At 44.2% G+C, this 25178-nt stretch overlaps 1 protein-coding gene across 2 annotated transcripts in view; it reads right to left on the bottom strand.

Moving 5' to 3' along the window:
• The window catches only part of usp40 (ubiquitin specific peptidase 40), a 134774-nt gene that overhangs the window by 4648 nt on the left and 104948 nt on the right, over positions 1-25178 (bottom strand). For both annotated transcript variants that reach the window (XM_078228938.1, XM_078228937.1), the window contains exons 27-32: positions 23164-23258; positions 15576-15694; positions 12294-12359; positions 10403-10613; positions 4046-4141; positions 1696-1790 (exon numbers count right to left, since the gene is read on the bottom strand). In XM_078228938.1, the coding sequence (XP_078085064.1) occupies positions 1696-1790; positions 4046-4141; positions 10403-10613; positions 12294-12359; positions 15576-15694; positions 23164-23258 (682 nt within the window). The remainder of the gene's footprint in view (positions 1-1695; positions 1791-4045; positions 4142-10402; positions 10614-12293; positions 12360-15575; positions 15695-23163; positions 23259-25178) is intronic.

The raw sequence follows: 25178 nt of genomic DNA, 5'->3' as shown, positions 1-25178 counted from the left end.
TTTTTCTAAATCATGCAGCTTACAGCTTCAGCAATGTAATGGGGGTGGAGCTAAGCAGTGGCAGTCAGGTGATGGGGTTTTCAGTTTCCTTTGTGGCAGTCAGGTGATGGGGTTTTCAGTTTCCTTTGTGGCAGTCAGGTGATGGGGTTTTTCTCCTTTGGGCTTTCAGTTTTCGTTTTGGGGAGTGTGTTGGAAGCAGTTTAGCAGCAAGATAAGAAGCAGTCTCTCTCTCTGTTCGGTTCTGAAACTATTATCAGTTAGCTGAAGGAGGGGCTTATTGCCATCCTGCCTTAAAGAAGCTGTGTTTTGGGAAACAGATTCGACTACAACCTCTTCTGAGTTTCTTCACAAGGGATTTTCAGCATTCAACCCAGGAGGCTGGATTCCTGTAGCAAGTGGGTATTAACCTATGCTGTATTGTGTTTATTTGGAGGGTTTGTGTATCGGATGTTGGATTTGGTTGGAACACATTAGAGATATTCTTTAAGAGTTATACATTATCGTAGTTGTTGTGTTTCTTGTTTGTAATTGTTAAAAGATTTTGCTAATTGTCTTACTATACATGTCAACAATATTCTTAATTAAACTTTGTTTTTGATAAAAGCTCCTCGTGGGTCAGTTGAATCACACCTGAAGTGAAACCTCTCATGCTCACCCTCGCCAGATTCAATGTAAAATGGTACAGCTCAGGAAAACTTCATAGAACACCTTGAAGTGTCCAACTTGACTTGTAACAGGGTTAAAGGGATCAGGATATTGAATTTGATGATCAGCTGTGATCATAATGGATGGTGGAGCAGGCCTGAAGAGCTGAATGGCCTACTCCTGCTTCCATTTATTTTTCTATGTAACTACCAGATGCTTGAAATCTGAAATAACAGAAAATGTTGGAAAATCTCAGCAGATCTGGCAACATCTACCGAGAGAGAACTGGAATTAACGTTTAAAGTCCGATATCACTCAAAGAGGAGTTCCGAAGATGAGTCATTACTCGGTTTCTCTCTCTCCATTGATGCTGCCTGACCTGCTGAGTTTTTTCATCATTTTCTGTTTTTATTGTTGAGAAATAGATTTGGATAATTGATCAGTTAAGAAAGACTAAAGGTATTGAAGGATGTTTATACTTGGGAAAAGGTGGGTTGGAGATGGCCTGATTAGGTATTTAAGTGTTTTAAGGGAACAAATAAACGGGACTGTCAGCACATCACCCCTTGCAGCAAATGTTTCCAAAGAGAGCTAATGTCAATCCTATTGTAAAGATCATTGGATCAACCAATTTCATAGAATCCTTACAGTGCAAAAGGAGGTCATTCGGCCATCGAACCTGCACCGACAACAATCCCACCCAGGCCCTATCCCCGTAACCCCATGTATTTAGCTTGCCAATCCTCCTGACACTAAGAGGCAATTTAGCGTGGCCAATCAACCTAACCTGCACATCTTTGGAGTGTGGGAGGAAACCAGCGCACCCGGAGGAAACCCATGCAAAAGCTCCACACAGTCACCCGGGTCCCTGGCGCTGTTAGGGAGCAGTGCTAACCACTGTGCCACCGTTTCATTTGGCATAAAACCCCTGCCATGAATCGAAGCTTGGACCTCAAAAAATTAAAATTTGTTCAAGTAGATTTCTAAGAGCAGAAAGGCCCTTGTGGGAACCACAGTGGAAAGGGGGGGTTAGTCCTTGGCCAAAGTTACCGTTTGTCTTTATTGTTGCCTTCCAGTCTGAGCTTTTCCTTCCCAATCTCGTCGGCCACGGTGCTGAAGTCTTTATTCTTGTCAATTAATAGATTCTGTGCAAATAAAATGTTTAAAATCATGCACTGGAGTTTAAACAGGTGAGTTCCTGCCATGCAATCTGATCAATCCTCGAACACCTGGTCCACCATGTCCCCTTTTAGGTTCCGAGAGGCATTTGGGAATTCTCTTCATCTCACCCAAGTTGGGGGCTCTATTAGCGAAGTTGGCTGGACGGCTGGTTCGTGATGTAGAGCGTGGGTTCGTGATGCCAACAGCGTGGGTTCAATTCCCGTGCCAGCTGAGGCTAATCACGAAGGCCCCACCTTCTCAACCTTGCCCCTCGCCCGAGGTGTGGTGATCTTCAGGTTAAATCACCACCAACCAGTCAGCTGTTCCCCCACTAAGGGGCGACCCGGGACCATGGCGACTTTACCAAAACGGGTTTGCGCACAACTCCTCGTGACATTTTGCAAAGAATTATTTTCTTTTAAAAAAAGCTCTGCAATGGTGTTTACACTGTTTTTTTCTGCAGGTGAGCCTCAGCAAAAGGAGATTCAAAACTTCTCACTGGACCCTTTTGTATCTCTCTCCTCTCACCTTAAACCTATGTCCCCTCTAGTTTTAGACTCCCCTACCTTAGGGAAAAGATGTTGACCATCTAACTGATCTATGCCCTCATTATTTTATAGACCTCTATAAGATCACCCCTAAGCCTCCTATGCTCCAGGGAAAAACGTCTCTCCTTACAACACCTATGTCAGACTCCTTTTTATTGAATACAACACAGTCTTCAACACCATTATTCCTACGAAACTAATCTCCAAACTCCATGGCCTGGGCCACAGCTCCTCCCTCTGCTACTGGATCCTGAACTTCCTAACCCACAAACCATAATCAGTAAGGATAGGTAACAACACCTCCACGATCATTCTCAACACCGGTGCCCCAAAAGGCTGTGTTCTCAGTCCCCTACGATACTCCTTATACACCTGTGACTGTGTGGCCAAATTCCCCTCCAACTCGATTTTCAAGTTTGCTGATGACACCACCGGAGTGGGTCGGATCTCAAACAATGACAAGACAGAGCACAGGAATGAGATAGAGAATCTGGTGAACTGGTGCAGCGACAATAATCTCTCCCACAATGTCAACAAAACGAAGGAGATTGTCATCGACTTCAGGAAACGTAGAGGAGAACATGCCCCTTTCTACATCCACGGGACGAAGTAGAAAAGGTTGAGAGCATCAGGTTTTTAAGGTGTCCAGATCACCAACAACCTGTCCTGGTCCCCCCATGCCGACACTATCGTTAAGAAAGCGCAGCAACGCCTCTACTTTCTCAGAAGACTAAGGAAATTTGGCATCTCAGCTACGACTCTCACCAACTTTTACAGATGCACAATAGAAAGCATTCTTTCTGGTTGTATCACAGCTTGGTATGGCTCCTGCTCTGCCCAAGACCGCAAGAAACTACAAAAGGTCATGAATGTAGCCCAATCCATCACGCAAACCAGCCTCCCTTCCATTTACTCCGTCTACATTTGCCGTTGCCTCGGCAAAGCAGCCAGCATAATTAAGGACCCCGCGCGCCCCGGACATTCTCTCTTCCACCTTCATCCGTCGGGAAAAAGATATAAAAGTCTGAGGTCACATACCAACCGACTCAAGAACAGCTTAGAGTCATACAGGTTTACAGCATGGAAACAGGCCCTTCGGCCCAACTTGTCCATGCCACCCTTTTTTTTTTAAACCCCTAAGCTAGTTCCAATTGCCCACATTTGGCCCATATCCCTCTATGCCCATCTTACCCATGTAACTATCTAAACACTTTTTAAAAGACAAAATTGTACCTGCCTCTACTACTACCTCTGGCAGCTTGTTCCAGACACTCAGCACCCTCTGTGTGAAAGAATTGCCCCTCTGGATTCTTTTGTATCTCTCCCCTCTCACTTTAAACCTATGCCCTCTAGTTATAGACTCCCCTACCTTTGAGAAAAGATATTGACTATCTAGCTGATCTATGCCTCTCATTATTTTATAGACCTCTATAAGATCACCTCTCAGACTCCTATGCTACAGGGAGAAAAGTCCCAGTCTATCCAGCCTCTCCTTATAATTCAAACCATCAAGTCCCAGTAGCATCCTGGTAAATCTTTTCTGCACTCTTTCTAGTTTAATAATATCCTTTCTATAATAGGGTGACCAGAACTGTACACAGTATTCCAGGTGTATTCGCCTGTTTCTGTGCCAGAAAAGTCAATGTAAGGGTATTGATGAGGAAACGAATGGTGGTCAACTTCAGACTCACCTTAACACCAATGATATCTCCGTCTTTCAGGTAATAAGGTGCTCCCTGGAGGCTCTGTAGTTTCTTTTTCTTCTTCTTCTTCGAAACTTGTTGGCTCTAAAAAGACAAGTTGAGATTTTGACTGCATGAGGTGCTCAAACTCGTGCAGCAACCATTTTTTAATTCATTTGTGGGACATGGGCGTCGCTGGCTAGGTCCAGCATTTATTACCCATCCCTAGTTGCCCTTGAGAAGGTGGTGGTGAGCTGCCTTCTTGAATCGCTGCAGTCCATGTGCTGAGGGTTGACCCACAATACCACTTGGGAGGGAATTCCAGGATCTTAACCCAGTGACTGCAAATGAACGGTGATATATTTCCAAGTCAGGGTGATGAGTGGCTTGGAGGGGAACTTGCAGGTGGTGATGTTCCCATGTATCTGCTGCCCTTGTCCTTCTAGATGGAAGTGATCGCGGGTTTGGAAGGTGCTGTCTAAGGATCTTGGTGAATTGCTAAAGTGCATTTTGTAGATAGTATGCACTGCTGCTACTGAGTGTCGGGGGTGGAGGGAGTTGATGTTTGTGGAAGTGGTGCCAATCAAGTGGGCTGCTTAGTCCTGGATGGGGTGAAGCTTCTTGAACGTTGTTGGAGCTGCACCCATCCAGGCAAGTGGTGAGTATTCCCTCACACTCCTGACTTGTGCCTTGCAGTTGGTGGATAGGCTTTGGGGAGTCAGGTGGTGAGTTATTCGTCGCAGTATTGCTAGCCTCTGACCTGCTCTTGCAGCCACTGTTTTTGTAGCAAGTCCAATTGGGTTTCTGGTCAGTGATAACCCCAAGGGTGTTGACAGTGGGGATTCAGTGATGGTAACATCATTGAATGCCAACCTATGAGCTTTACCGCGACAAGGTCAGTCGTACTTCAAAATAACGAGGCTGGAAGAAGAGCGTTCTCTCTGGCGTCCTGGGCCAATACTTATTTCTTAACCAACATCACAAAAATGGATTGTCTGGTCATCATCACATTGCCGCTGGTGAACCTTGCTGTATGCAAATTGGCACCGCAAATCCTACATTACCACAGTGACAATGCATTTGAAAACTACTTCATTGGCTGTATGCTTTGGGGCATCTTGAGGTCACGAAAGGCATTATATTAATCCAACTCTTTCATTTAAGTTTATTTATTAGTGTCACAGGTGGACTTGCATTGCAATTAAGTTGTGAAAATCCCCTAGTCGCCACACTTCGGGTACACTGAGGGAGAATTTAGCACGGCCAATGCCCCTAACCAACACTTTCAGACTGTGGGAGGAAACCCACGCAGACACGGGGAGAATGTGCAAATTCCACACAGACTATGACCCAAGCCAGGAATGGATCCCCGGCACTGAGAGGCAGCAGTGCTAATCACTGTGCCACCTTTGCAATAAATACTTTGTCAGTAAAAGAAAATCTGTTTACAGCATTTGATGCTGTATATGGGGCGGCACAGTGGTTAGCAACGCTGCCTCAGTGCCTGGGACCTGGGTTCAATTCCGGCCTCGGATCACTGTCTGTGTGGAGTTTGCACATTCTTCCCATGTCTGCGTGGGTTTCCTCCGGGTGCTCTGGTTTCCTCCCACAGTCCAAAGATGTGTGGGTTAGGTTGATTGGCCATGCTTAATTGGCCCTAGTGTCAGGAGGAATAACAGGGTTACAGGAATAGGGCCTGGGTGGGATTGTGGTCGGTGCATTGTAGGGATTCTATGTTACGATCAGAGAAGAGGTGCAATTGTTCCTCTCTTTCCCCACTCTTCATATGACTGCAAAAGGTTATTTTTTTGAAAAGGATATGCTTGCTAATTCAGTGAGTGTTTAACTGTTTATGTGCTGTGACTGTAAAAGGCAGAAGCAAACGCCTTGAATTTTTTTTGAAGAGGTTAGCTTTTATTGTACTTAACCTCGTCTGAGAAAAATAATAAAACACTCCCAACTTTCTCACACTCTCAGATTCACGCGTACAAAAATAGTTTATAAAGTGGGAGGATAGATTGTGATATTCTAAAGCCCAATAAAGACTAAAGTGATATGGTTCTCGTAGGTTGATAACTTGGGTGAGTCCAGGTTGATCCTTCTGGTTCTGGCATCGAGGCGATTTAAAGATGTAGAATGATAGAATCCCTACAGTACAGAAGGAGGCCATTCTGTCCATCAAGCCTGTACCGACCACAATTATACCCAGGCCCTATTCCCGTAACCCTCATTTACCCTGCTAATCCCCCCTGACACGAGGGCCAATTTAGCATGGCCAATCAATCTAACCCTCACATCTTTGTACTGCAGGAGGAAATTGGAGCACCCGGTGGAAATCCATGCAGAGACACGGGGAGAATGTGCAAACTCCAAACAGCCAAGGACCTGAGGCCGGAATTGAACATGGGTCCCTGGTGCTGTGAGGCAGCAGTGCTAACCACTGCGCCACCGTGAGTCCCGTGCAGACAAATGATTTTTCGGTTCTTCCGGAGCCAGCAGCTATTGGGTTGATTTCTTCAAAAAATGTCTCTGCCTCTGGCACCTGGGTGGTCAAAAACCGCGGACAAGGTTCGAGCTTGGGGAGAAAAACCCAAATGGGAATCGTCTGGACTATTTGTTTCCAGGCCGGCTTGTTTCTCCCTGCTGCTTGAAGCAAGTAAGATCGATTACCTGAAGTCAGTTTCGGTCAGGTGATCAATATTGCCATTGTCCACATTTATGAATCAAATTTTGAAGCCATTGCTTGGGGAATGGATGTGGTTATTCACATCTATTCAAGACTAACTGGTTTCTCTACAGCTGTCTTTGTTAAATTCGGAGTTCTGACACAGTGAGTCTGGGATTGCAAGGATCTTGAGTTTTGTTAAGTCCATAGACAACAGTGGATGCAAATAGATGGTATCCGCTTCGAGAAGGCAGCCCACCCAGGTTAATTTCTGGAGACTTGAGGTAATTCTGAATCTCAAAGGTCATCTGACTCCTGGTGGCCATCTCAGTAGCTTGCTGTTTTAGACCTTTTAGAATTTAGTCAATGATTTTATGCTAGGAAGTGCAAAGTCATTTTTTTAATAAAACATATTCATAACAATATTCTATCTCAAAGAAGATATCCTTGGAAAGTATTTGTATAATTACAGTGTACCAATAAACTGTCAGGTTCTTTGCAGCAATGCCACTAGAGCATTCAGAGTACTCACTGAAGCCAGACACATTCTAAAAAGCCGTAACGTCAGAACAAGGTGCTGAAATAACAATAGCAAGAACGAGAACTGAATAACTCAGCAGCCACTGTCTCCAAAAGAACTGAAAAATCAACCGGCTACATCTTAAATAGCCTCAACGTCAGAACCAGAAGAATCAACCTGGATTCACCCAAGTTTTATTATTTTCTTCTTGGGTTTTAGTAATTAATAAACGTACCCTTTCTTTAACTCAAGAAAGCTTCACTAAATTGACTTTTTAAAAACAGGAATACGTTTGGATTGGGAAAAGGGATCCACAAGCGAAGGGATCCTTTTTAAATTAACCTTGCTGTGACCAAAGGGGTTGAATAAAGACAGGGAACAAGTTTGTCCCTGCTTCCTCGGGATTTGGGGGTATCCCATCCGCTATCATAACAAATTGGGGGAGCTCTCCCGGGAATCGGTTGTAACAAGAGGAAGATCGATTATTAACTGTGCCAGAGATTGGATTTCCAAATGGAGATCTAGGTGAAGGATGAGGGCTGCAACTTACTGGGTTTTAAACTGCACAGAGATGGAACAACTGTAGGAAATGAGATGAAAGACATTGTAAGTAAGCCCAACTGCCCTCAGTGGCAGCCAGTTGATACTTGTGTTATAATGCTCTTGCATAATTCTCACAGTGGCTGTTAAACCTAACTTACATAGTAATGAAACAAACTGCAGCTCCCCAGTCAAACACAACTTCAGTACCCAAGTACTGCTTTTCCAACCACAATAAGAACGTAACCGAAACAGAAATTTCAATTTTTACACAACTCAACTGTCCAAAAATGCTTTAATGATGGAATGGTTGGTCATTAAGCAGGATATGAGGAATGTGGTAACATAATTAGGGCCTAGTTTTAAAGCCGATTAAATTGGATATCCTAAATTAATGCTGGACTAACCCCAATGCTACCCACATCCAATGAATGAATAAAAAAAACATTTGAAATGATCAAAGGATTTGATAGAGAGAAACTATTCTGTTTGGTTAGAGAGTCCAGAACAAGGGGGCGAAACCTTAAAATTAGAACTGGGTTAATCAGAGATGATATCAGGAAGCATTGATTCACAAAATGTGTAGTGGAAATCTGGAACCCTCACGCACAATGAGCTGTTGAGGTCGAGGGACAATTAAATATTCCAAAACTGAGGGCGAGAGATGTTTGTCAGGCAAGGGGGATATAAATGAAGGTGGGTAAATGGAATTGAGGTACAGATTCGCATGACCTGGTGAATGGTAGGACAGGCTCATGGGGCTTACTGTCCTACAGCTGATTCTGATGCCACCACTATTGTAGGCAATTGAATCCTTCTTGTGCCATGTTCTATATCTCAATATCTATATCTATATCTGCAAGTGGCAGCCAACAGCCACACTTGCACGAGGATCTGCCCTTTTTGGATGTGTGGGGAAAACAGCAAAAATGATATTGCTGGCCTGGGAAGGGGTTGCCCCGAGACCAAGGGAGGTCCACATCCAGAACTGGAAAAATTCTGGATGTGATGTTTTATGAGAGCAATAATGCATGCCTAAATCTTGTCTGTGTGTTCCATTGTTGCAGAATTTGATACTGGTGTCAGCTGTGGCTCATTGGGTAGCACTCAAAAAACCTGCACTCTACTGAGACCCAGCAGGAGATCATCGCACCCCGTTGAAATGCACCGGCCTATTATTAGAAGCCCAGATCGGACCAGACTTTCTGTCACCTAGAGCTCCTGCAGTTATCTTACATGGTAACAGGTTACAGGTTACATGTAAGCAACACCATGGAGATGGACACCTGGGGCGGGCCCCAGTGTCCTGTCAGGCAAACATCAAGAAACCCACTGGATATTGGGACCCCCTCCCGAGTACTCATTGGCTGGAAGCCAGAGAAGTTTCTGGAAAGGTGGGGGAGGGAGGGAAATAAAAGTACACATCTCAGACACACCAGGAGCGAAGACTTGACGAGGGAGGTGTCCTTGAGCATCCGGAAAACTGACCAGAGAAGGAAGGAAGGAAGAAGCTGCCGAAGCTGAGCTGCCAATCGTAAACTGCAGGCCCGATTCTCTGAGTCCCTCTGGTCTGTCGTCACGACGGACCAGAGGGACTCAGAGAATCGGGCCTGCAGTTTAACCAAACCATCTTTGTGGGTAGTATACTAAGTGTGCAGGATACAGCCATGGAATTGGGAATTGGTGCAGAGCAAAAAGAGGGACAATATTAAGGAGAGAGTTAGAGAAATAGAAGCTAGAGCTGATTAAAAGGTGTAAATGAGAGTTTTTGCACCAAAGTTGTGGTAGGCAGGAAATGGGAAACCTTGCACAGATTTTCTTTTGGTAATACATCAGATAGGAGGTTAGGTGCTCGGTTGAACGAGATTGGCACGGCTGCTGATTCAGGCTGATCAGGGCAGCCAGGGAAAGAGGCAGCACTGACCTCTAGACAACATTTTTGGGAAGGAGCATAACAAACTCCACTTAACTTTGAATTGCTCTAGCCGATGCAGGACTTGATGTTCAATATCACGCACAAGAATGGAGGAAGAGAAACAAAGTTATCATTCATGTGCCTCTAGATATTGGGTGGCACGATGGCTAGCACCGCTGCCTCACAGCACTAGGGACCCGGGTTCAATTCCCGGCTTGGGTCACTGTCTGTGTGGAGTTTGCACGTTCTCCCCGTGTTTGCATGGGTTTCCTCCAGGTGCTCCGGTTTCCTCCCACAGTCCAAAGATGTGTGGGTTAGGTGGGTTGGCCATGCTAAATTGCCCCTTAGTGTCAGGGGGGGACTAGCTAGGGTAAATGGGGTTATGGTGATAGGGTCTGGGTGGGATTGTGGTTGGTGCAGACTCGAATGGCCTCCTTCTGCACTGTAGGATTCTATGATCCTATGAATCCTATGCTAGAGGATGAATTTACTAAGGGCAAAATAGGAATGAGCTGAGGACGGAACCTTGCAGAATGCATGATTGTACTAAAGATGCTGGTGAAGTTATCTGCATTCAATTTCGAGCATGAGACACAAGTGAACCATTACTCATTATTTAGCATGTCAGGCACGAGTCTTGCCAGGTACAAGTGAATTATTTCATTCTACCAAGTTTGCGCTCTGCATTCAAATGGCTCATAACAGTCGTGCTGAGTTGCTTCTTACCCAGCTGGTCATAGGCATCCATTCAAATTGATCTGCAAAGTATTTGGCAATTTCAACCTGCTCCGGTGGTAATGAGTAGTGCTGTACGATTTTCTGTTTAAGGGCTCGAGCTGTGTACTCCTTGGACGTGTCCCAAACAAATTCCTCTGCTGGGTAATATGACCTTTCGCCGGGCACTGCCATCTGCAGCCGCAGCAACAACTCAGTGGATCTGAGCAAAAGACAATTATAAGTACACTTACAAAAAGATACGGGACCTCCTGCCTTTACTGCAAATAGAAGATTAAAGGTAAAGTTGCCACAGTCTCAGATGACCATAGGCTGCTCTCCCCTTTGAGGGGGTGAGAGCTGACTGGTGATGATCTAACCTCAAAGTTGAGAGGGTGGGGCCTTCATGAATAACCTGCAAATACCAGATACACAAACTACTTTTTACAATTCACTCTTGAGAAATGGGCATTGTTGGCATGATTGACCACTCCCTGCTGTTATTGAGAAGGAAGCAGTGGACCACTGTCTTGGGACATCTCCGGGCCACGTGATAAAGATGTTCTCACAACGCTGCCAAATGCGAGTTCCAGGATTTTAACCCAGTGACAATCTAAGAATGGTGATATGTGTCTAAGTCAGGATTATCTAGGATTCTAAGACTGGGACTTACAGGAACAATTTTCACTAATTTAGTTTTGGATTTGTGGAGTGACAATATTGGTATGGCAAGATGTTGAGGTACTGAGAAGAGTATAGCTAAGGAGCATGGCTTTCTCCTCTTCCAAACCAGGTGTCTACATTGCCTTATATTCTTCTGGAAGCAGCAACAAGAGACTGAACTGTCTGGTTCATTAACAAAATTTTGGATAAGATATTAAATCAAGGATCTACCTGCCTGCTCAGGTGAATATAAATGACGCTGTAGCATTATTTCAAAGACCGGGGGAATTAACCCCAGTGTCCTGGCCAGTAACATCACAAAAAAGCATATTAGCTGGTCATTATCTCATGTTTGTACAAGTTTGCTGAAGGGAGTCAGTAACCACTTCAAAAGTATTTCATTGACTATAAAGTACTGGGGCGGCACAGTGGTTAGCACTGCTGCCTCACAGCGCCAAGGGTTTGGGTTCGATTCCCTGGCTTGGGTCACTGTGCGGCGTATGCACATTCTCCCGGTGTCTGCATGGGTTTCCTCCCACAGTTAGGTGCATTGGCCATGCTAAATTCTCCCTCAGTGTACCCGAACAGGCATCGGAGTGTGGCAACTAGGGGATTTTCACAATAACTTCATTGCAGTGTTAATGTAAGCCTACTTGTGACACTAATAAATAAATTTAAAACTTAAGAGACATTCAATGGTCATGAAAAGCACTATATAAATGCAAGTCTTTTTTGAGGTGTCCAAACTACAACCTGTGGACCATGTGTAAACAACCCCCAAGCACAAAAAAGCACAGGTAATTCAAATGTTATTTACACCTATTTCCCATTCACTGGCTTATCTTTTTCAATTGTGCAGAGCTAGGTTTTAGGAAAGGGTTCCATTAGGATGCTGTTGCTTTGTTGCTGGATAAATTAAAGCAGATTGTCCAGATCTGTTGGCTGCTTAAAAAGAAATAATGGGAACATTCATTAAACTTTAGACGTGACTAGTACTCCAGCTTCTACCCGTCTTTATTTATTTTTGGTACCCTGGTAAATAGAGTGAATTTTAAACCATTAGAAGGAAAAAAAAACAGCAGCTGGTCTTTTCCTGTGTGTGCAGAAACATGCTCTTTGGAGGATGCGCACGGTCTTTCTTTATGATATCAACGAATGTGGTAACGACCCTCCAGATTTATCAGCAATGAAACCTTTCACTGCAAGCAGTGGGATGAAACAATACAACAAGCATACTTACGCTAAATGTTCTTCTGCCTGCAGTGGTTGAATTCCAATCTCTGCACTAGCCCCAAGCTTGAACTTGCTGCAGAAATAAGAAGAATAAAACTCAGGATGGAAGCTTTGCGTGCTTCTCAATTTATGCATTTATCCAGTGCATGTGTCGGTTAGATTATGATGTGGAGATGCCGGCGTTGGACTGGGGTAAACACAGTAAGAAGTTTAACAACACCAGGTTAAAGTCCAACAGGTTTATTTGGTAGCAAAAGCCACACAAGCTTTCGGAGCTCTAAGCCCCTTCTTCAGGTGAGTGGGAATTCTGTTCACAAACAGCTTATAAAGACACAGACTCAATTTACATGAATAATGGTTGGAATGTGAATACTTACAACTAATTTGCTGCGGACAATGGTCTGTTTGAGGTTGTGCGGTTGTTTGAAGGCAAGAAGTGGGGGTGTGGGGATGGCCTTGGCGAGATGTTCGTCTTCATCATGAGCCTTCAACATGTCATTGATGAAGACGAACATCTCGCCAAGGCCATCCCCACACCCCCACTTCTTGCCTTCAAACAACCGCACAACCTCAAACAGACCATTGTCCGCAGCAAACTACCCAGCCTTCAGGAGAACAGTGACCATGACACCACACAACCCTGCCACAGCAACCTCTGCAAGACGTGCCGGATCATCGACACAGATGCCATCATCTCACGTGAGAACACCATCCACCAGGTACACGGTACATACTCTTGCAATTCGGCCAACGTTGTCTACCTGATACACTGCAAGAAAGGATGTCCCGAGGCATGGTACATTGGGGAAACTATGCAGACGCTGCGACAACGGATAAATGAACACCGCTCGACAATCACCAGGCAAGACTGTTCTCTTCCTGTTGGGGAGCACTTCAGTGGTCATGGGCATTCAGCCTCTGATATTCGGGTAAGCGTTCTCCAAGGCGGCCTTCGCGACACACGACAGCGCAGAGTCGCTGAGCAGAAACTGATAGCCAAGTTCCGCACACACGAGGACGGCCTCAACCGGAATATTGGGTTCATGTCACACTATTTGTAACTCCCACAGTTGCGTGGACCTGCAGAGTTTCACTGGCTGTCTTGTCTGGAGACAATACACATCTTTTTAGCCTGTCTTGATGCTCTCTCCACTCACATTGTTTTGTTTCTTAAAGACTTGATTAGTTGTAAGTATTCGCATTCCAACCATTATTCATGTAAATTGAGTCTGTGTCTTTATAAGCTCTGTTTGTGAACAGAATTCCCACTCACCTGAAGAAGGGGCTTAGAGCTCCGAAAGCTTGTGTGGCTTTTGCTACCAAATAAACCTGTTGGACTTTAACCTGGTGTTGTTAAACTTCTTACTCGGTTAGATTAGCCATGGCAAAACTGTGGGATTGCAGGGATAGGGTGGGGCAAAGGGCCTGGGTAAGGAACTCTGTCAGAGAGAGTCGGTGCAGACTCGATGGGCCAAATGACCTCCTGCACCGCAGGGATTTTGAGATATATACGATCAGCGTGATTAGCACTGCTCCCTCACAGCACCAAACACCCGGGTTTAATTCTGGCCTCGGGTGACGTGTGGAGTTTGCACGTTCGCCTCATGTCTGCATGATGTGCAGGTTAGGTGCATTGACCATGCTAAATTGACCCTTAGTGTCAGGGAGATGAGCAGGGTAAATACATGGGTTTATGGGATAGGGCCCACGAGTCGATGCAGGTTCAATGGGCCGAATGGTCTCCTTCTGCACTGTAGGGATTCTATGATATATACCACATATGGGAACAGGGTGTAGAATATCATCAGGGCTGCAAGAAATTGAGTGTGGGGTGGAATAATGCACAAAAACATCAAAACATTTACATCTCGAAGGAGATCATTTGACCCATTGGGGCCAAGAAAAAATTATTCCGTCTAATGGCACCTTCCCGCTGTTGGTCCATGGCCCTATAGGTTGCAGTATCTGAAGTACGTTTCCAAGTGTTTTTAAAACTCGATGAGAGTTTCTACCTCTCAATCAGGCAGTGGGCTCCAGATCTGGACCGGCCTTTAGATAAAAACATTCCTCCCTGACTCCCCTCTAACCTTTCCATCCATTACGTTGAATCTCTTCCCTCTGATTATTGTCCTCTCTCTCGGAACGGAAACTGGAGGATTATCTCAAAGTTCATCCAGGCTTGGAGATGTGTGCAGTTTCTTCATTATTGCTGGGTAAATCCCTATTCAATATGACCTTAGTAGCATCATTACAAGGACCACAGCAATTCATGGAGAAGGTTTACCAACCGCCATGGTTGGCACAGTGGTTAGCACTGCTGTCTCTCAGTGTGAGGGACCCGAGTTCAATTCCAGCCTTGGATGACATTTAAATTTATTTTTTATATTCATTCGTGGGACATGGGCATCGCTGGCTGGCCAGCATTTATTGCCCATCCCTAGTTGTCCGAGGACAGTTGAGAGTCTACCACATTGCTGTGGCTCTGGAGTCACATGTAGGCCAGACCAAGTAAGGACAGCAGACTTCCTTCCCTAAAGGACATTAGTGAACCAGATGGGTTTTTCCGACAATTCACAATGGCTTCATGGTCATCAGTAGATTCTTAATTCCAGATTTCTTAAAATTGAATTCAAATCTCACCATCTGCCGTGGCGGGATTCGAACCTGGGTCCCCATAACATTAGCTGAGTTTCTGGATTAATAGTCTAGCGATAATACCACTAGGCCATCGCCTCCCCTCGGTCTGTGTGGAATTTGCACATTCTCCCCGTGTCTGCGTGGGTTTCCTCCAGGTGCTCCGGTTTCCTCCCACAGCCCAAAGATGTGAGAATTAGGTGGATTGACCATACTAAATTGCCCCTTAATGTCAGGGAGATTAGCAGGGGTTACAGGGATAGGGCCTAGGTAGGGATTGTAGTTGGTGCAGGCTTGATGGGCCAAATGGCCTCCTTCTGCACTGTAGGGTTTCTATGAACCTCTCGGACAGCCGGCGACGATAAATTCAGTCACCTCCGGAGAATGAACAATAAAATAAACAGGTTCCCCATTATTAGAAATTAAGATTCTAGTTGGGGAGAATCTTCTAGCATAAAACAAATTCCAATAATAACATGGACAGAGTGATTAGTATGAGAGAATCATCTACAGAACAGTTTCTCCATCCACTTCAGTGTGGGGTGCGAGTACAGAATGAGGCAGCTCATGCATGTTGTTCTAAAATGCAGTCCAATGTTTGAATGAGTATAGTGTAATTGCCAGGTTGTATTTACCCGAGTAAGCTGGTATTTACCTGAGCTGCTGCTGTTGGTTACGTAGGATCTTGACAGGACATTTATTCTCCACCAGCCAGACTCTGAGGAATTCCATCGAAGGGACAGATAGATCCTGCAGCACAGGCAAGGTCAAAACCTACAAAATATAAAGCAACAAGCTAAAAAGAAACATAACTGTACACTTTCGAGAGCCGACAACTCAAATCACCCCCTTCTCTCAGAATCCCATACTTACGTGTGTGTACTGTACACAGGGTCAGCACCATGATTCACCATACATACAGAGATTCGCTACAGGAGGCCAATCAGTGCGTCGAGTCTGTACCGACTCTCCAAAAGGGCATCCCACCCAGGCTCTCTCCCCTTAACCCCATGTATATACCCATCTAATCCCCTTATCTTGTACATCTTGGGACACTAAGGGGCAATTTAGCATGGCCAATCCAACTAACCTGCACATCTTTGGAGTGTGGTAGGAAACCGGAGCACCCGGAGGAAACCCACACAGACACAGGGAGAACGTGCAAACTCCACACAGACAGTGACTCAAGACTGGAATAAAACCCAAGTCTCTGGCATTGTGAGGCAGCAGTGCTAACCACTGTGCCACCGTGCATACTCATTCTTTGTTTCATATATATATATATATACACAACCCAGCACCATATCGTAGTTTTCCTATCATTTAATTCAATATTTGTACTTGTGTGTACCACGTGGGGAATAGTACATTTATTCCAGTGGCATTCTCAGTATTCCTCAGCGAGCAGCAGTGAAGTGATAGGTTTCAGAAAATGTGGATCAGCAAAGGACATAAGCTTTGACCTTAAGAAGCAACCACCACAACTGTGATACTCTAGCACCCACAATTAAGACTTACCTGGATAGTCACATGAGCAGCCTGGGAATGGAGGTATACAAACGATTGGTCTAGTTGGACCCAGAACAGCATCAGTTCCCAGCAACAGAAGTGGTGAGAGGCTGCAGTCCCAAAGGATTTTGACTTTCAATGAGGGTTTTCATTGACACTGTCAGAATCGAGGCAATCCTGCCATCATTTAATTTGGAAAGAGGAGAAATGCTGAGAATTTCTAGCACTGTGTTCTTGTAGGATGGGATTTACAGCACTGGGGTGGCACAGTGGTTAGAACTGCCGCTTCACAGCGCCAGGGACCTGGGTTCGCTTCCTGTCTGTGTGGGGTCTGCACGTTCCCTCCATGTCTGCGTGAGTTTCCTCCGGGTGCTCCGGTTTCCTCCCACAGTCTGAAAGACGTGCTGGTTAGGTGCGTCGGCCGTGCTAAATTCTCCCTCAATGTACCCGAACAGGCGCCGGAGTGTGGCGACTAGGGGATTTTCACAGTAACTTAATTGCAGTGTGAATGTAAGCTTACTGGTGACACGAAGAAATAAACTTTAACTTTAAAAGAGATTGACTTCTTCCACTTTTGAAGGACTGGCACTGTGGGAGTAAAGGCTGAGAGGAGTTCATCTGCTTTGAAATGTTTTTTAAAAATTCATCAGGCTGAGGAGATGCAGGTGGTTGTAGAGGGTTGTTTTTCAAACTGGAGGCCTGTGACCAGCGGTGTGCCTCAGGGATCAGTGCTGGGTCCACTGTTATTTGTCATTTATATTAATGATTTGGATGAGAATATAGGAGGCATGGATAGTAAGTTTGCAGATGACACCAAGGTTGGTGGCATAGTGAACAGTGAAGAAAGTTATCTCTAATTGCAATGGGATCTTCATCAATTGGGCCAGTGGGCTAACGAATGGTAGATGGAGTTTAACTTAGACAAATGCGAGGTGATGCATTTTGGAACCAAGGCAGGACTTATTCAATTAATGGTAGGGCATTGGGGAGAATTACAGAACAAAGAGATCTAGGAGTACATGTTCATAGCTCCTTGAAAGTGGAATCACAGGTGGACAGAGTGGTGAAGGCGGCATTCGGCATGCTTGGCTTCATCAATCAAAACATTGAATACAGGAGTTGGGACGTCTTGTTGAAGTTGTACAAGATACTGGTAAGGCCACACTTGGAATACTGTGTGCAGTTCTGGTCACCCTATTATAGAAAGGATATTATTAAACTAGAAAGAGTGCAGAAAGGATTTACTAGGATGCTACTGGGTCTTGATGGTTTGAGTTATAAGGAGAGGCTGGATAGACTGGGACTTTTTTCTCTGGAGCGTAGGAGGCTGAGGGGTGATCTTATAGAGGTCTATAAAATAATGATGGACACAGATCAGCTAGTCAATATCTTTTCCCAAAGGTACGGGAGTCTAAAACTAGAGGGCATAGGTTTAAGGTGAGAGGGGAGAGATACAAAAGTGTCCAGAGGGGCAATTTCTTCACACAGAGGGTGGAGTGTGTCTGGAACAAGCTGCCAGAGGTAGTAGTAGAGGCGGGTACAATTTTGTCTTTTAAATAGCATTTAGATAGTTACATGGGTAAGATGGGTATAGAGGGATATGGGCCAAATGCGGGCAATTGGGATTAGTTTAGGGGTTTAAAAAAAAAGGGCGGCATGGACAGGTTGGGCCAAAGGGCCTGTTTCCACGCTGTAAACCTCTATGACTCTATGATGCAAAACTGGAGTGAGGAAGTGACAAACTGCAGTGAATTTGGGCTGTCGATACCACATCACTCAAACAGGGAGTTGAGAAGAACAATATGAAATCTCCAAGACCAAATAAATTCCAATAGCAGCAGAGGTGTTAGGGACCAGGTCAGAAACTCCAAGATATATTATAGCCTAGATCTCAATTTTTTTTTGATTTTGGCATTAGGGTGAGCATAAAGTGTTTCACTCCAGGTTTGATTCAAGTGACCCACTGGGTAAGCTTCGATTAAAACAAACTTTATTTAAGAACACAGAATATAATGAAAAGAATTAGCATAACTTTTACCAATTAAAATACTTAAACATGACAAAGTATAATCCTTAACAGCTGTCCATCTCTGTAGTTGCAATTTAAGCAACAGCCCCACACACATAAATCATACTTCAGAACCAGTTAGCACTAAAAACAGATATGCTCATGTGGATGCGGGATTCCCAACATTTTAACCCCTCTGGATAGATACAGAAAGACACCTGCCTTTTGATTCCAATACAGCAGTTTCCAGAAAAGGATACATCTTCAAACAGCAGAACTAGAGAAATTTACCTAGTTTCCGGAAGATCTGTCTCCAGACTTCCGAGACTCAGAGCTATTTCTTCCTTCTCAACTCCCAAAAAGCAACTGAGCTGGGTTTCCCTCTGTGAGCCTAGTCCCGCCCAGTCATATGACCTTACCTGGCAATCAGCCTAATCAAGCCCTGCTCTGGAAAATCCCAGGGGAAAACACTAAAATAACTGAACAGCATTCGTCCTGATAAAACAAACATTCTAGCAATTAGGACCAAATATGCTACTGCAGCAACAACAGGGCTGCCGGATGCAGACAAAACAGCACCAATAATAAAACAAACAGCTACAACTGCTCATGCACAAGATACATGACCCAAAATACATTTCTTAGGCAAATTATCGCCACAGAGGGAAAAGGTAAGAGTGGAAGAGAGATGAAGTTTGGCAACAGGTGATTCCATTCTCAGATATGCAGCAAGGAAGTTACACAGACAGGGCTGGGAGAGTTCCCAGGTGCTGCCTCCTGAGTGCGAGGGTGAGGGATCTTAACTCGGGTGAATGATCTGAAAACAGGGTGCAGGGACAAACTTACTATTGCATTACAATGATAGTTGTCATGGTCACCATTACTGAAACCAGCTTCATATTCCAAATTTATTAACCAAATTTAAGTTCCACCAGTGCCATGAGAGATTTAAATCCATGTCCCCAGAGCATTAGCCTGGGCTTTAGTCCAGTGACATTATCACAATGAGACAATCTTCCTCAAAGCGTCACCAAAAATGAACAAAATGGGTTAATGCAGTAATCAGGACAGTAAAGTTTCTAGAGGCTCATTAAGATAGAATGGTAATTAATGAGTTGTAAGATGCAATGTGAGGAAGCAATTAAGAATGAAAGATAGAGGCACAAACATCACAACAACAAATGGGAACTTTTCTGAAATGGGAATAAATCACCTAGATGCAATTCAAAGTAAGGTGTTGATGTCAATTCTGGTCTAAATTGGGAAAGTGTACGTGAGAATTGTAAATTGAAAACTTTCACCTGATGATGCTTGCATCCCTGCCTATGATCCTTTTAAGAAAACCATACTTGCTAGCCTAGTCACTACCCAAGACCTTAAAGTTACTGTGAAAATCCTAGTCGCCACACTCCGGCGCCTGTTCGGGTACACTGAGGGAGAATTTAGCATGGCCAATTCACCTAACTAGCACATCTTTCAGTCTGTGGGAGGAAACCAGAGCACCCGGAGGAAACCCATGGAGAGAACATGAAGGCTTCATACAGACAGTGACCCAAGCCGGGAAACAAACCCAGGTTCCTGGCACTGTGAGGCAGCAGTGCTAACCACTGTGCCACCTGAGGGACCATACAGATCCCGAGTCACACAACCACTCCTCTCGCCTTTTGATAAGAACACCTGAAAGCTCAAGGATGGGTTGTATTAGATATCACTATATGGCACTGGAATACTGACGTAAATGTGTACAAATGTAATGTGTTACATGTGAAACTACTAGTGTGCAGAAATGCACAGTAAATTTACACTCAAGGTTGCAATTGAAAGAATGTGGGTTTTGAGAGGGACCTGGCATTGCAAGTGTTAAATAAAAGTTAAGTTCTGAATAAATATACTCCCTTGGATTTCTGCTGATTGCACATTCTTGATTGAAACATAACCAACTATAAATCTCTTCTACTAATTTTCAGCAATATGCTTTTGCGAGTCCATCGAAGTATAGAATGTCCCCTCCACAGAACAAGTGGCAAACTGCTCAGCAAATGACGAGGCTATCACTTGGTTTTGGGAATTTGCACTCGCTAAATAAACAAACGGTGCGTAGTTTAATATTAAGACTGCCGGTTTATAGTTTTCATTAAATTAAATTTTGTTAATTTAGCTTTATTTCTCCCTGGTTAGGAATTAAGGAAAATTATGTTCAAAACTAAATTTTAATTAGTTAGATCTCACAGGCCTTAAGGCCTCATCAGCATGGAAACATAAAATGAGTGTATGAAGGCGAAAGGACAGATAAGGGAGGCCCAGAGCATAAGCCTGGATTCAGAGCTTGCCAGACCAATTATTGGGTGAAATGGGGTACGCAAGACGCATAATTGGATGGATTTTCTATCATTCTTATTTCTGGAATATATTCTAGAAAGTGGAGGTCAATGTCAATTTAGAAGGGACAAGAAAGGTACTGACCTAGACAGGTGCAGACATATATGTGAGGAGAATGAACCAGAAATAGGCCATGTCTTATACCCAAAAGATGATAATGGGCAATATAATTCTCAATTGTTCTTTATAAACTGCTACCAGTATTAAGTCTCACTTATATTCAGATAAAATCATAACAGGTAGCAATATGGAATCGGCTGAGCAGTCTAAGGAAATTTGGCATGTCAGCTACAACTCTCACCAACTTTTACAGATACACCACAGAAGGCATTCTTTCTGGTTGTATCACAGCTTGGTATGGCTCCTGCTCTGCTCAAGACCGCAAGAAACTACAAAATGTACCCCAATCCATCATGCAAACCAGCCTCCCATCCATTGACTCTGTCCACACTTCCCGCTGCCTCGGAAAAGCAGCCAGCATAATTAAGGACCCCACGCAACCCGGACATTCTCTTTTCCACCTTTCTTCTGAGGCTGTATAAGGCTCTGGTCAGACCCCATTTGGACTATTGTGAGCAGTTTTGGACCCCATATCTAAGAAAGGATGTGCTGGCCTTGGAAAAGATCCAGAGGAGGTTCACAAGAATGATCCCTGGAATGAAGAGCTTATCATATGAGGAATGGTTGAGGACTCTGGGTCTGTACTCATTGGGAGTTTAGAAGGATGAGGGGGGATCTTATTGAAACTTACGGGGTAATGTGAGGCCTGGATAGAGTGGTGTGGAGAGGGTGTTTCCACTGGTAGGAAAAACTAGAACCAGAGGGCACAACCTCAGGCTGAAGGGATGATCCTTTAATCCAGAGATGAGGAGGAATTTCTTCAGCCAGAGAGTGGTGAATCTGTGGAACTCTTTGCAGTGAAGGCTGTGGAGGCCAGGTCATTGAGTGTCTTTAAGACAGAGATAGATAGGTTCTTGATTGATAAGGGAATCAGGGGTTATGGGGAAAAGGTAGGAGAATGGGGATGAGAAAAATATCAGCCATGATTGAAAGGCAGAGCAGATTCGATGGACCAAGTGGCCTAATTCTGCTCCTATGTCTTATGGTCTTACCGTCGGGAAAAAGATACAAAAGTCTGAGGTCACGTACCAACCAACTCAAGAGCAGCTTCTTCCCTGCTCCTGTCAGACTTTTGAATGTTCCGACCTTGCATTAAGTTGATCTTTCTCTACACCCTAGCTATGACTGTAACACTACATTCTGCACTCTCTCCTTTCCTTCGCTATGAACGGTATGCTTTGTCTGTTTAGCGCGCAAGAAATAATATTTTTCACTGCATGCTAATACACGTGACAATAGTAAATCAAATCAAATCTAAAACGATTACATTTTTTTAAGTACAGGTCCTGTTTTAGAAATTTAGATCAGTTACTGTTGTACAACTTATAATTGTAAAAGCCGCAATGTACCATTGGTGGACAAGTTTGATGTTTAAGATAATGGTGGACATGGGTATCACTGGCTGGCCAGCATTTATCCCCAGTTGCCTGAGGGCAGCTGAGAGTCAACCACATTGCTGTAGCTCTGGAGTCACACGTAGGCCAGACAAGGTAAGGGCGGCAGATTTCCTTCCCTAAAGGACATTAGTGAACCAGATGGGTTTTTCTGACAATCGACAATGGTTTCATGGTCATCAGTAGATTCTTAATTCCAGATTTTTTTTTACATTGAATTCAATTTCCACCATTTGCTGTGGTGGGATTCGAACCCAGGGTACCCAGAACATTAGCTGAGTTTCTGTCTAGCGAGAAAACCACTAGGCCATTGCCTCCCTTGTTGATCAAATAGACTGTTACAGCGTGGGTTCGTGCTGATTGCCAGCTCAAGATGATCGTGCTTGGGATATGTTTGGAGAAACCGACATCCTGATCACATCTGTGCAGGATGGAAGATGGTGTTATTTGATCCATTACCTTCTTCGCTAGTTCATGGAAACACCAGCACCTCCAGTCACACCCCCCCCCCCCCCCCCCGCTTGATCATATATTGCTGGTCCTTCATCGCTGTGAGTTAACACCCCACTTAGCAGCAGTGTGGGAGCACCTCGCCACAAAGACTCCAGAGATTCAAGGTGGCAGCTCACCAGCAGTCTCCCACTGGGCAACCAGAATTGGGCAATAAATTCTGGCCCATTGCCCAACAGTACAATTAAAAATATATAAATCTCTGTTGACTCAATGGAGAATCTGCTGAGTGGTATGCAGAGCTCCACACGTGGAACAGAATACACAGTTTTTCAAACAGTATACAGGAGGATCAAAGAGAAATAAATTAGTGAGTTAACTACCTGAGTTTTTAAATCATCCAGATTAGCTTCTCCAGATATCTCTATATTTCCCACGTACTCTAGCTCAGCGCCCATATACTGTCGTAATGCAAAATCTGCAATAAAACAAATGGATATATCAGAATTGTCCAAACACAATTTCATACAGCTAACTCTTGCCGCTGTTGGTCATGGTATTAAATAGTCAAATATAAGAAATTGCATCATAGAAGGCACAAAGCACAATGATTTATCTATTCACAGTAGTGACATGCCTCTATAATGCATTGAGTTGTTAAGCAATTGCTGAAAAAAAAAGACATGCTGTCAAAGCTTTTCATTTCACACTCATCAGGACAAATGCAAGAATGCCAAAATTCATAGGGAGCAATCATTTATATGGCAGGAGAAAAGGGTTCTGAGTGGTGGGGAAGTGGGTTCTGATTTGCCGAGGCATTGCTAGGGAGAACGCACCTGGCAACAGTTACACCGCACCCCCCCCCCCCCCCCCCCCCCCCACCCAAACCCCAAGTTGTTGTTCAATTGAGAAACGTACAATGCTTGGACATAATCTTTGTTTGCAATGGACAAACCTTTTCACACAGCAAGTGACCAAGATCTGAATGCATGCCTGAGAATGTGGTGGAGACAGGTTCAATTGAAGCATTCAATAGGGAATTAGATGTTCATCTGACAAGGACTAACATGCAAGGTTACAGGCAAAAGGGGGACAAATGTCATGAAGTGAATTGCTCAATTGCCGATGCAGAACGATGGGTCGAATGGCCTCCTTCTGCAACGTAACAATTCCACAATTCCGCTAGCCAGGGCCTGGCATATAAACAGACACAGTTTCTGGCCAGCATTAGCGAGCCCGATTGAAATTCTTAAATTGATTGTTAATGTAATTCTTTGCACATTCAGGATTGTTCATTAAGTACTGTTCAAACAGAATCACATCTAACACTGGACAGTGTTCTGAATTTTCCAAGCATGGGCTGAATGAGTACAGTCAGTACTCTGCTGTTATACACAGCCGAAGGGACATGCTATTATTTGATATGATCCGCGAGTTTACTTTCTCAGAAGATGAAGGAAATTTGGCATGTCCGCCACCATTCTCACCAAGGTGCATTATAGAAAGTAGTCTTTCAGGTTGTATCACAGCTTGGTATGGCTCATACTCTATCCAAGACTGTAAGAAACTACAAAGAGTCATGAATGAAGCCCACTCCATCACTCAAACCAGCCTCCCATCCATTGACTTTGTCAATACTTTCCACTGCCTCAGAAAAGCAGCCGACATAATTAAGGACCACATGCACCCCGGACATTCTCTCTTCCACCTTCTTCCATCAGGAAAAAGATACAAAAGTCTGAGGACACGTACCAACTGACTCAAGAACAGCTTCTTCCCTGTTGCCGTCAGACTTTTGAAAGGACATACCTTGCATTAAGTTGATCTTTCTTTACACCCTAGCTATGACTGTAACACTACATTCTGCACCCTCTCCTTTCCTTCTCCATGTTCAGTATGCTTTGCCTGTATAGCGTGCAAGAAACAATGCTTTTCACTGTACACTAATACATGTGACAATAATAAATCAAATCAAATCAGTCATTGGGATATACAGCCTAGACCTGGCATCACACTGGCACTGAAATTCATGTTCCATTTTATGCATTCGTGTGGTAGGCAAAGCAAAGATGTTTAACAAAAAGGAATGGGGAATAAACTGAAAAAAATGGCAGATAGAGATACGAGAACAGAAATAGGCCATTCTGTTCCAACACTTTGGAATTATCAAGTAGAGAAATGTAATTATCCTGGTCAGTTCCAACTAAGCTTTCCACTTCGATGGGAAATTTAGAGGAAAAACCTTTTCACCCAGAGGGTGGTGGGAATCTGGAACTTACTGCTTGCAAGAGTGACATAGGCGGGAACCCTCACTACATTTAAGAAGCATGTAGATGAGCACTTGAAACCCCATAGCATACAGGGCTGCGGACCAAGTGCTGGAAAATGGGATTAGGAT

The sequence above is a fragment of the Mustelus asterias genome, chromosome 14, assembly GCF_964213995.1.
Source record: "Mustelus asterias chromosome 14, sMusAst1.hap1.1, whole genome shotgun sequence".
Classification (NCBI taxonomy): Eukaryota; Metazoa; Chordata; class Chondrichthyes; order Carcharhiniformes; family Triakidae; genus Mustelus; species Mustelus asterias.
Note: the sequence above shows the minus strand (reverse complement) of the source record. Positions and strands in the feature narration are given on the sequence as shown.